The sequence below is a fragment of the Rutilus rutilus genome, assembly GCF_951802725.1.
Source record: "Rutilus rutilus genome assembly, chromosome: 19".
Lineage (NCBI taxonomy): Eukaryota > Metazoa > Chordata > Actinopteri > Cypriniformes > Leuciscidae > Rutilus > Rutilus rutilus.
In genome coordinates this window covers 466,995-480,653 of record NC_140232.1, presented here as the reverse complement: position 1 = coordinate 480,653, position 13,659 = coordinate 466,995, and the positions used below count along the sequence as shown (strand labels likewise).

General features: G+C 42.5%; 1 protein-coding gene across 1 annotated transcript in view; it reads left to right on the top strand.

Moving 5' to 3' along the window:
- The window catches only part of plxnd1 (plexin D1), a 133,549-nt gene that overhangs the window by 52,257 nt on the left and 67,633 nt on the right, over positions 1-13,659 (top strand). The window contains exons 9-14 of the mRNA XM_084389258.1: positions 2,966-3,064; positions 4,667-4,756; positions 5,193-5,283; positions 7,641-7,798; positions 11,466-11,605; positions 12,551-12,656. Of these exons, the coding sequence (XP_084245384.1) occupies positions 2,966-3,064; positions 4,667-4,756; positions 5,193-5,283; positions 7,641-7,798; positions 11,466-11,605; positions 12,551-12,656 (684 nt within the window). The remainder of the gene's footprint in view (positions 1-2,965; positions 3,065-4,666; positions 4,757-5,192; positions 5,284-7,640; positions 7,799-11,465; positions 11,606-12,550; positions 12,657-13,659) is intronic.

Here is a 13,659-nt window from a genome sequence, read left to right as displayed (position 1 = left end):
GAAATCTAATTACTGATATCAATAACTAATTATCTTAACTAATATCAAATAATATAATTTAACAAGTAAAAATTGAATTGTTGATATCAAGAATTAGTATCCTGGAAATGAATAAAAGTTAAAATGGCTTGCCATAGGTACGTGCATGCTCAGCACGTGCATGCACGTGAAAGGCCAGGTGTTTTGAGTTTCAGTCAATTTGAATATGAATAGAGAACAATTCTGAAACACAGCTAAAACGGCTGGTTACTGAATAAATTTAGTAAAAAGGTTTAAAGTCAATCTACTCAAAATAAGATAAAAACAACTTTTAACCAGGCAGGTGCCTGCTGCTGCTAAAAAAAGTAATCTAGTCAATTGACTTCATGTTAGTTAGGGAAGAGTAAAACATGCAGTATGTTAGGTTAACTCTGTTGCTTTTAAACATTTTTAAAACAGAACTGATGTTATTTGTAAGAAACGTGACGTTTATTTTGATGAGCACTAAGGTACCTAAACTTTAGCACTGACTCAAGTTCAAATGTGAGCTTTTATCTGGTAAAAAAAAAAAAAAGTTTCATGCTTTTAACTGTTTTCATGTTGCACTTAAATCATATCAAATTGGCTCCGTACACTGGAATAAATCTTTAAGTCACATAGGCATAACTTACCTTTTTTATTTAAACCTGTCTTGCCAGCTGACTCCGAAATGGCCTTCGAGTGCTGATGATAATCCTTTCTCTCCTCGTGTCGTGTGGAGTAGGGATGGGGGATGGGGGATGGGCGTATCGATACTGACGTCGAGTATACTCAAATAAAACTAGGCCTATCGATACTACAGTGTTTTTTAACCTGTGATTGTTTATTTTACAAAAAAATGTATGCGTACAATATACAATCCTACTCATCTGACACTGATCTGAACACACGCAAATGCTGCAAGTCAGAACCAATCAATTACAGAGAGCGTTCAAACAGGGCTGTGTTTCCCAAAAGTCTCATAAAAAACGCAGCCCAGAACAATGCTTAACATAAGACTAAATTATTATTTATTACTAAATAGCAATATAAATAATAATTATTATATTATTTATAACTAAATAATAATAATTATTATTATATGATTATTATGGAAATATCTACATTTTAAAATACATCTTTCAATGAAAAATGAAAATATATATAATGTTATCATTATTCAGCACTTAATAAAAAAAAAAGCCTGTGTTATCAATGAATTGGTTCAGTTTCCTTAAAATGAGCTTAGCTTTAGCAATTAATTAAGTCATAGTTTGCCTACGTGAAAGGTGGCTGATTGCACATGCGCATTTTAGTCCAGTGTGTGTTTGAAATTGAAAAGTGTGTGTTGAGGCTATACCATCCTGTGGCACTAGGGGCCAGTACTGAGTTACCCCCTCCTAAGCACACCTAAGCACAAACCGTTGGTTTTTGTGCATTGTGAGGTTACCCCTGAAAATTTTACAGGGCATGTCATTGACCTTTTTTTCACTGAAAATGCGGTTATTTTTGTGGGGACCAGGATTTTGGTCCCCACAAAAATTTTGGTCCCCACGCTGTGACTGGGCTTACAGGTTGAGGACCCCACCATGTGATAAAGACAAACACACACACACACACACACACACACACACACACACTCACACTCACTCACACACACACACACACACACACACACACACACACACACACACACACTCACTCACTCACTCACTCACTCACTCACACACTCACACTCACTCACACACACACACACACACACACACACACACACACACACACACACACACACACACACACTCACTCACTCACTCACACACTCACACTCACTCACACACACACACACACACACACACACACACACACACACACACACACTCACTCACTCACTCACTCACACACACACACACACACACACACACACACACACACACACTCACTCACACACTCACACACACACACACACACACACACACACACATACACACTCACACACACACACACACACACACACTCACTCACTCACTCACACTCACTCACACACGCTCACACACACACACACACACACACACACACACACACACTCACTCACTCACTCACACTCACTCACACACTCACACTCACTCACACGCTCTCACACACACACGCTCACACACACACACACACACACACACACACACACACAACAGCGTTTCTCTTTAAATGCACAGTGATTACGCAGCAGAAACGTGTGTTTGCATGTAACCTTTAGATGAGCTGAATGTGTGGTTAGGGTTTGGGTCAGGGATATTATCTTAAGGCTCAGATGAGGTTGGAACTCTTTAAGTAAAAACACAATTTTAAGTTTTATAGTGTACATTTCTCAAGGTAAGGCCAAAGAAAACAATATAATGTGTCCTCAGCAATCCCAGGATGCACTGCAACAAGCTGAATTAAGACAAAACTAAAACATTTAGCCAATATTTAATTTAGTTTACTTACTCTAAATAAATAAACCCTTATAAGAGCTTAATGCTTATTGTGATGCACCATATTTCCTGTTATGTACTAAAAATACAGCAGAAGAAAACATAAACCCACAATAATCCTGCAGTCAGGGAGGCTAGCCTGTGTGTTTCTCAAGATAGACTTGGAAAACTGCTGGGAAATATGTGGTTATTTAAGGCACTTTTGGGATTAGTTGTCTTTTCCTCGTATGGTAACGCTCTGATTTTCCATGAAAACATTCTGAGGGCAGAATAGGGTCTGATTGCACTTGTACAGTCATAAATAACTGATGTTTGCATTCTCACTGTTACCACCCTTCCTCTGATGTTGACATGATCCCTCTTTCACACACACACACACACACACACACACACACACACACACACACACACACACACACACACACACAGGAGATTGCTTGCATTCATAGTTCTCTAAACATCGGTCACTATTGTTTTCTCTCCTCCTGTTTCTCTCCCAGTATTCCCAGTCCTGTCCCAGTATGGAGGCCCATGATGTTATTCCGCTGGCCACTGGAAGCTCTCATGTTTTCACCCTGAACCTGAAGAACGTACAACATGTATGTACACATACATGACCCATAAATACACACACACACACACACACACACACACACAGTCTGGACTGATTCCTCACAGCTCTTTTTGCCCGGTTCTTTGTTGCTGTAAACAGAGATAATGACTGAGTGTTCCTGAACTCCTGAAACGCCTCCACTGTAGTCTTGAGTTTCTTCCGGGAACGAACACGTCTCAATATTCCTCATTTAAATAATTCATGCGCAGAATAAAGGGGCGGGGCCTGGTGTGGTTAGTTAGTAGTGTGTTAAACTGGTGGTTATAGTAAGGGGCGGGACATTTCCCAAACACACTCGAAGCGCTCGACCAATCACAACACACTGCTCCAGCCGACCAATCAGAGCACAGTGTGCTTTTCAGGAGGAGGGGCTTCATAGAGACAGGAACTAAACAGAGCGTTACTGACAGACTGACAGACAGTTCGTGTGCAGATGTGTGAAGTTAGCGTGTTCGTAGATGTGTGTGCAGATGTGTGAAGTTAGCGTGTTCGTAGATGTGTGTGCAGATGTGTGAAGTTGTATTGTAAAACACGTGTGCTGTTATTGAGGTGGATACGGGTCAGGTTAGGATATTAGTGATTATAGTTGGAATTATAGAAATGAATTATGTACACAATAAGTGCATTGCATTAAATGATTAACTTAAATGTTAGTACATGCATAGTGGTTTAAGACACTTAATATAAAGTGGGACCCAAAAAAGATTTGCATACTGGCAATATCAGAAGTCTGACCCACTAAATAAAAGTTTTTGTGTAGTGTGTGTGTCGTTCCCGAGAGCAGCTGAGGCCATGAGAGTCACTGTCAGAGACCGTTAGTCATGAGAGATCGTCTCTGTCTCAGGGTCTTGTGATGTTGTGTGAACATGAATCTGATGTGATTGGACATGCTGTGGTCGTCATGCTGTGTGTGTGTGTGTGTGTGTGTGTGTGTGTGTGTGTGTGTGTGTGTGTGTGTGTGTGTGTCAAATTTGTACCCAGAAGTGACCAAAACCTAACAAATTCTCCAAAAACCTCAAACGTCACAGGACGTCCTCATTTGTAAATCTGGTATAAAAATAAAGTAATTAAAGTTTGTAAATTATTTTTAAAAAATGCAGAAAGTTTTGTGTGATGGGTAGGTTTAGGGGTCAGGTTAGTGTGTGTGTGTGTGTGTGTGTGTGTGTGTGTGTGTGTGTGTGTGTGTGTGTGTGTGATGGCTAGGTTTAGGGGTCGGGTTAGTGTGTGTGTGTGTGTGTGTGTGTGTGTGTGATGGGTAGGTTTAGGGGTCGGGTTAGTGTGTGTGTGTGTGTGTGTGTGTGTGTGTGATGGGTAGGTTTAGGGGTAGGGTTTGTGTGTGTGTGTGTGTGTGTGTGTGTGTGTGTGTGTGTGTGTGTGTGTGTGTGTGTGTGTGTGTGTGTGTGTGTGATGGGTAGGTTTAGGGGTCAGGTTTGGGTGTGTGTGTGTGTGTGTGATGGGTAGGGTTAGTGTAAGAGGAGAGAATATACAGTTTGTACAGTATAAAAACCATTACGTCTAATAGATAGCTAAGTAAACATGTGTGTGTGTGTGTGTGTGTGTGTGTGTGTGTGTGTGTGTGTGTGTGCAGGGCACTGCGCTGGACTGTGACTTCGGTGACGGGCAGCTGTACGGTGTGCAGTGGCTGGACGGGTCGTCTGTGAACTGCAGTGGAGTGACCGTAAGTTCATCCGACACACACACTTCCAGCAGCCGTCAGTGAGAGCGGGAACATGTTCGATTCAAATACAGTCACAGACAGTGCTAATTCACATCAATATCTGACTCGGACACATTCAATCGATCAACTCAAGTCTGAAGATTACATTTCACGTTCACTTTACCACACTGACACAATTCTGAGGAAAAAGAAGAGTCAGAATTACAGGTTATAAACACGGAATTGTATGAATTAAAGTGAGAATTGTAAGTTTTACAAGTTATAAACTCAGAAATGTAAGATATAAACTTTCAATTGTCCGAATTGTGAGATAAAAAGTTGTAATTCTCTTTTAATTTTTTTTTATTCTGTGGCAGAAACAAGCTTCCATATTTGTAACTGAAACTCAGAACTTTGATTTTTACTAAATGAATAAAAGTTTAATATGTTTGTGCAGCTAAAAACTACAATGTGGAGCCAAATATTCCATCTGAACCTGCGGAGAAGAGGAACCAACACATATATAGACAGTCCAAAACCAATGACAGGTATCAGCTCACACACACACACACACACACACACACACACACACACACACACACACAAGACGCTTTATCTTGGTGTTGATGCTATGGGGAATGCCCTCAGCATGACCGGTGTCTGAAACACTTGTAAACAAGCCAGTATTGGTTGGCACAGGGCAGTCCGTGACATCACATGTGGAGCGCCCGTGCATTATTAGTGCATCTGACTTACATGTCATCAACTCTTGTGTGTGAAGGAGACGGGCAGGCAAACCTGAGGCAAACGCAGCATCTCGTTCCCCATCTCAGGGAACCGGGTTTCATACGCCACCTGAGACGTGTTTCAAACTGTGACGCTGCGTTTGGTGTTGATGCTATGGGGAACCTATACCAGTCTCACTGAGCTGTGATTATGCACAAACATAGTGGGCATAGCATTAAATGACTCTATGGGACTAGGCCGGAGTCAAGAGCGTGTCAACCCCAAGGCCGTATCCTAGTGGCACTATGACTGACTTCCACTGTCTACGCACTGTTCTTGAGCTAATCTGAAGCCCACAGAAGTGTGGAGGACTGGAGCTGTTGACTCTGCAGAACGCTGGCGGCTTCTGTGCACTGTGAGCCTCAGCATGCGCTGACCCGCTCTGATTTTACGTGGCCTACCACTTCGTGGCTGAGTTGCTGTTGTTCCCAATTGCTTCCACTTTGTTATAATCCCACTAACAGTTGACCGTGGAATATGTAGTTGTGAGGAAATTTCACAAATGGACTAATTGCACAACCGATCACGGTCCCACGTATGAATTCACTGAGCTCCTGAGAGCGACCCATTCTTTCACAGATGTGTGTAGAAGCGTCTGCATGCCTAGTGCTTGATTTATACAACTGTGGCCATGGAAGTGATTGGAACACCTGAATTCAATGATTTGGAGGGGTGTCCCAATACCTTTGGCAATATAGTGCATCTCCTGAATGGCGCCAACTGTGCCTTCGCCTCTCTGAACCTTCCCACAACCGCCTCAAAAGCCACTTTTCCACCATCGGGCCGAACGGTTCTCATTGCGATCCGGGCCAGCTGGCACTTCACGGATTCCACCAGCACGGTTCGGCACGGTTAGCTAACCGGGCAGAAAATTCAGGGCATGGAGTTGTAAACGTGCCGTGCCGTACCAGGCTCAAGTGGAAACACAACTGGAACCGTTCCTTACCATTCTAAGAACCGTTCGGCCCGACGGTGGAAAAGTGGCTAAAGAGTCCAGAGGGTGAAATCGGAGTATCAAGAAGGAAAGTTTTCTCCCTATCTTTAATTTCCGAGAGATTCAACCATAGATGCCTCTCCGTAACCACCATAGACGCCAATGAACGATCGATAGCTACAGCCGACTCTTTGGCAATTCAGCGACCGCTTCAGGAGACAATCCCTGCCCCTGATCCAGATCTCTCAGCAGGTCAGCCTGATACGTCTGCAAAACAGCTTCTGTAACACCATCTGTAACGTCTTGTAACGGCTAAACCGGAGCCTTCAAAGGGGATGCCTCACTCTGAGAGAGATAGCTAGCCAGTGTCTCTTCTACACTCGCACAATCCCACCACATTCTTCTAATTCGAATGTGGGAAAGGAAAGATGCTGGCTGAATATGGCTTCTTTCAGGATCTCAAGATCCAGAAGGCTCATGGCGGATGATCACGGCTCGCCAGAAATCGCTTGAGTTTACCACGAGCGACTTCCAGCTTCTCATGAGACTAGGTTAAGTTAAACCTGGCTGTGGTGTGGGCCATTACATCCAATAACTCCCCATATACAGGGCTGATGGAAGGAGAGGGCTCAACTGATTCTCTCTCTTTGCCCTCTTCATCCACGTCAAGCTCCTCAGAGCTAGATGCCGCCAGCAACATGTTCTCTGCTGGACCGGAAGATGCCAAAGAACGGGCTTCCCGATCCAGCCTATCACCCAATCCGGGACAGGAGGATTGAGAAACTTCTCACTTATGGGTACAAACTTGTCCCCATAAATGTCCCCACAGTTTTGACATGAACTTCTATATGAATGTGTAGGAGAAAGTGTAGAAAGGTAGTTTTTACACCATTTTAATCACCTTTGGCTTGATTGGTCCTGCAGTGTGACATCATGAATGAGCTCATGAACAGCACAATTTCAAAGAGAAATTACAGCACATCCAGATTGTATTCATTAACAGATGTGACATCAACCAAATGCTTTATAGCATCAGACATGCTGTTTTAGAGCACACTGGTCATTTCCCATCTCAATAACACTACTGTAGTTAGATGTCATGTGCTCATCACACGTTTTCACAAGGGCTTCAGTGGACAGATATTGAGTGTGTGTGTGTGTGTGTGTGTGTGTGTGTGTGTGCAGTGGAGGTGTACAGCTGTGGTGCGGGGGACAGTGACTGCTCCCAGTGTCGGGGTCGTGAGACGCAGGGTCACATGTGTGTCTGGTGCCATAGCGAGTGTCGTCAGCGTGACCAGTGCCAGACCATCACTGCACACTGCCCAGATCCACACATCCAGAAGGTGAGACTGACACAAACACACAACAACACAGACATCAACGAGATCACGAACAGCAGTGAGGATGGATGGAGAATTTAAGAGATGAAAATCCAGTCAATATTGACTCAGCCTGGTGTTGTTCTGACGCTGTGACCTGCTTTCATTTTGTGCGCAAGAAACAAAACATAATTTAATATTTAAGCAAGGAAGGAAGGCCATATGGCTCAAGAGCAACGGCAGGTTGAGTAAATAAAGACTGACTTGAAATGTTTCAGAAGAAGCCTCACAATGTGTGAATTCTGCTCAAAATATGCTAAAGTCTGCAAGCGGAAGTGAGAGGCAGCTCAATATGAACTCGTGAAACATTTATCTCGATATCTGAGCGCACACATCAATGAAACCAAAAACTCCAGCGCTCAAGGACTATAAACTGCTGTCTCATGTGGCACAGGTCACATGGTCAAGTTTAGTCATATGTTTTTAGGTTGGTAAGTTGCAACATAAGCTGATAAACCATCAGTCTTTCATTCTGTTGTTCTATAACCAGCGTTTTGGGATTGGTTTGGGCACAAAGACGTAAACCATGACTTAACAACACAGTATAATACGCTATAGTCCTTCTGACCCACATTCCCTGAGAAGCTCATGATGACACAGAGATGAGGCAGAGATCCTGCTGATCTGCAGACAGGAGAACAGAGAAGTAATGGAGTGACTGTGCTTGTGTTGCAAGAGTTCTCAGATGTAGAGCAAAGGTTCAAACACTCGTCCGCCTCCTTCTGCTTTCATTTCACCAGAATCTCTCGCAGCAGCTCTGAAGTTATGTTCATCTAGGTGTTCATGCTAACCAGCTGGGACAGTTATCACTTACTTTCTACAGTTTCTCAGAGTAAAGAATGGAAGTGGAAAACAAGCTTCCATAAATGACAGAAAACACCTTTCGTGGACAAAATTCACCCAGTAACACAAGAGGCATTTCGCAGTTCTTTCCCAAAACTCTCAAATCTTGCTTCTCTGTACCTGTAGGCAAGCAGGTTATGTGACTTTATATTGGCTGGATGAAATGTGTATGTGTCTGTTGATGTTTGTGGCTGCAGTGCATGAAGCACAATGGACAAATGCCTTGTAGAAAGAGAAGTCTGTGTGTAAAGCCTGATGAATGAGTCTGGAGTGTGTGTGAGCGAAGCGCTCGGGACAAACCGCCAGTGTCCTAGTTTTGCCTCAAACTTATTTTCTGCATTTGAATATGTTTAAAAACAGCCTGTGATTTCTGTCCTCTATTTCACACTTTCTCTTTGTGTCTCCGTCTCTCACTTCGGCAAGGGGTGTAAATGAAGACAACAGCAGGTAACATGACGTGAAATGAGACTCATTACACAGTTCAGTGATAAGTATGAGCTCGGGAGTGTTTACAGGCCTTCGGAGAACTGCTGTTTTACACGTTTTAAATTTGCAGATGATCCTACTTTTGTGGTTTGTGAAATTCGGTCTCCAAAATTGTCTCAGATCATCTTCACACCAAGCTTTATGATGAACCCAACCATTCTCAAATAAGGCGTGAAGATTTCCACGACTTGCACGCCATATTGGACACGAGGTTATATCTCTACAATGCTATAGTTTAGTGGATTGAGACCAGTCTTAGTGCATGTCATCACAAACATGACGTGAGGCTACATGCAGTGTTTCAGCGCAGCGCCACCTGCTGGTCTGGAGATATGAAAAAACTGTTTTGCTGAAAAACCTGTTCGCCAAAAAATCTGAAAACTGGTCTCTTTAAATTCAGTGTCAGAAAAAAACCCAACTTTCCCATATCGGCCATTTTGGGCATCGGCCATTTTGAATTTGGTCATAAAATGCTGTATTTTATAAATTAGCGTATCAATACAAAACTCTATGTGCCATCATACGTACTCAAAAAAAATTGGTACAGCGCCACCTTGTGGTCAAATTTTTTATTGAAATATCAAAAATTGCGAATAGCTACTGATTATTTTTGGCTGATATTTTAATGAAATTAATAGATTCCTTGAGTCATACTGCAAACAATGATACCAGTTATGCCATACTAGGTCTAACTTGCTGGCCGCCATTTTGCATTTCTTTGCAAATCTACTTTTTTCGAACGCCACCTAGATCATAGGTCTGATCGTCTTCATGCCGGCCAAAAGATATCAAAAGCTTTTTGATTGACAAAAAGGGATCATTCTCTAATGACACATCAACAAAGTTGATGGCGTAGAGCCAAGCTGATTCTTTGGCATATTGACATCAAACTGTGTGTGTCGTTGTCTCCTCACACTGATCACACAACACACAACAGCGCAAACTATTGGTCAAAAGTGATGAGCAATTTAATCATATTACACAACCACACACTCGTCAGTGAGAATGACAGCATTACTGTGGCTCTGGCATCATACCAAGAGTTTATAGAACATTTTATCTTGACATAATGCAGATTGTGATCATAATGAAGACTTGCATCATCAGAATGTAAATGTGTGTGTAAGGACAGAATGTGGAGTCACCAGTGCTCATGTGAACCGCACAAGTTTGGCTTGTTTCACTTCCCTCTCCTCCCTCACTTCCTCTCACTGCCAACACTGTTGATGAACGTGTGTCTGTGTGTGTGTGTGTGTGTGTGTGTGTGTGTGTGTGTGTGTGTGTGTTTCTGTCTGTCACTCCAGACTCGGTTTAGACCACAGAAACACAAAGCCACACTTCACAACAAGATTAAAGATTACAACAAAATTATTGTGCGTTCAGATTATGGTTCAAGTTGTTAAGCGAAATCAATGAGTTTAAAAGACTTTATTCTTTCTATATACTTTATAGATGTAGAACATATCCACGCTTATGCATGTCTGTAATGTGTGCTGGAGGTGCAAAACCTTTAGGAATCTTCTCCAAGATGTCGGTGGTCCGTCATATCCGACATACAGGATCCGCAAACACTGAACCCTACCTTAGGCTAAGAGAATGAACGGCAATAATCTGCAATATGCATTGACACAAATGACTTTATTTGAATGTTTCACTGATATAACATGAACTGAGTTGTTAGAAAATAAATGTGTCGTGAAAAACCTGTTTGTTGGTTATCTTGTGTGTATAAGCCCTTCTGTTCCTTTGTCCGGTGCTGTTTGTGAATGGCACGCTGTTTTAAAATGTAGTAATATTTCACATTTCTACCTACTGTATTTTTATAAAATAGCAGAACATACTTATTTCAGAAATATTGTTAATATTGTGTAAATTATTACGAACACTTATTTTATTTATTTTTTTATTTACCTTTATTTTACTAGGAAATAATCCCATTGAGATTCAAAATCTCTTTTTCAAGGGAGTCTTACTTGACTGGTAGTGTACATTAGTGTGTGTGTGTGTGTGTGTGTGTGTGTGTGTAGGTGTGTGTGTTTTAGGTGGAAAGATTGTTTATGAGCAAAGGTTTAGTCTGTTTAGTTTGAACTGTTGAACTGTTTAGTTAGTGTCTAACCCAAACCATAATGAACATATGAACAGTTTAACAATGTTAGGTTTATAATAAAGATGATCTTCTCCCTCACTTCTGCTGCATTCAGCTCTGTGTGTGTGTGTGTGTGTGTGTGTGTGTGTGTGTGTGTGTGTGTGTGTGTGTGTGTGTGTGTGTGTGTGTGTGTGTGTGTGTGTGTGTGTGCTGCAGATCGAGCCGCTGACGGGACCTCTGATGGGTGGGACGCTGCTCACGGTTCAGGGCAGGAATCTGGGACACCGAGCGGATCACGTCAATGTCTCCATCGGGGAAGTGCCCTGTAACATACAACACTACACTGTTTCAGTCAGGTAACCCCACACACACACACGCGCACACACACACACACACACACACACGCGCGCGCGCACATACACACACACACACGCGCACACACACACACACACGCGCGCGCACATACACACAAACAGGCGCACATATCTTTGTGGGGACTCTCCATAGACGTAATGGTTTTTATACTGTACAAACTGTATATTCTGTCCCCTTACACTAACCCTACCCCTAAACCTACCCATCACACACACACACACACACACTAACCCTACCCCTAAACCTACCCATCACACACACACACACACACTAACCCTACCCCTAAACCTACCCATCACACACACACACACACACTAACCCTACCCCTAAACCTACCCATCACACACACACACACACACTAACCCTACCCCTAAACCTACCCATCACAGAGAACTTTCTGCATTTTTACATTTTCAAAAAAATATCATTTAGTATGTTTATTAACCCATTTCCCTCGTGGGGACCGCTGGCTGGCTGGCTGGCTGGTCCCCACAATGGAGGTGATCTCATGTTTTACTATCCTTGTGGGGACATTTGGTTCCCACAATGTAATATAAACAAAAACACACAGTCATACACACACACACACACACATGCAGGCAAACACAATTCCTTAATAGCATGACATAAAATGTTTTAAAAATGTCTTGGTTATTTGAACGTTAAGGGAAACTCTCACTGTATCATCTTCAGTCATTCTTCAGTCATTCTTCAGTCATTCTTCAGTCCTTCTTCAGTCATTCTTCAGTCATTCTTCAGTCATTATGGGAACGTTACGTTTGAATGTTCTGAAAAAAGTAACATTTAAAAATGTTTGACGAATGTCCAACTTTAAACGTTTCAGAAAAACTTCCCAGTAACTTTTATGGGCCCTGTTTTGGGTCATGACCCGCCGGCTGATGTCAGGTGTGTGTGTGTTGTTGCAGGTTGGTTTGTGAGACTGGTGCATCATGGGAAACGATGAGTGATCATGTGACGGTGAGCGTGGCCGGTAACGCAGTGGGTGTTTCGAAGGACATGTTCTCGTTTGTGGTGCGTACAGGCCTCAGTTATCTCCCTCATCCCTCATTCACCCTCCTGTCTTCCTCCTGACGGATTTTCCCATCACACCCTCCGCTCTGCTTTACTCCACCCTCGCCTCGACAGCTAACAGATACAGAACACGTTCTCCCACGAGTGTGTGACATGATGGCGTGTTTGAATGCATGAACTCGAATAACGGAGAGCGAACACAACACACTCTCGAGATCGGCTTGATTCGCTGTAAATGGTTGTGAACTTCAGGAAAGGTTTGTTTTGTCTGAGAGTTTCTGGGCTGATGTCGTGTTCTCATGGCATTGAGAGATACAGCGCTGTGTTTATAAGAGTGTGATTTGCAGATCAGATGCTTTAGCTGTTCCTGCGCTGATTCCAGTGAACAGGGAACGTTCTCCGAATGTGTGCAAGGTTTTCTGAAAGTTCTTCCTGTGACGTTAATAGAACGTTTGCTCAAAGTTCTTTAATAATGGTCTCAAAACATCAGAACAAAAACATTATTTATACGACGTTCATGAAACGTTTTAGACAGTCGTCAATCTTTTTTTTTTTTTGAGAACGTTCAGAGAACATTCAAAAGTAAAGTTCCAATAATGTTTGAAGAATAATACAATGAAATGTTCCCTTAACGTTCACATAGCCAAGAAAAAACGTTTTTAAAAACATTAAACTGGACGCTTTGAACGGTCAGAGAACATTCAGAAATAACGTTTTCATAACTTAATGGGAACAATGGCAAAACGTATTTGTGGACCAACTAGTAACAACAAAAGAGTATCTTTGCAAAGAGTGGAATTCTATTCATAATTCATAATGGGTCAAACATTAAGCTACAGACGGAGGACTGGTCTAGGTGGGAAATGGAGCTGGAGCAGAACTAGAGAAATTATAAACAAGGAAAGTCCAGGTCATTCCCTGAGGAATCATTCCTCCTCCAAAGCTCCTTCCTCAAACCTTTAGCTCAGGAAGCATCTGTCTGAGCGACACACACTTACGCTCT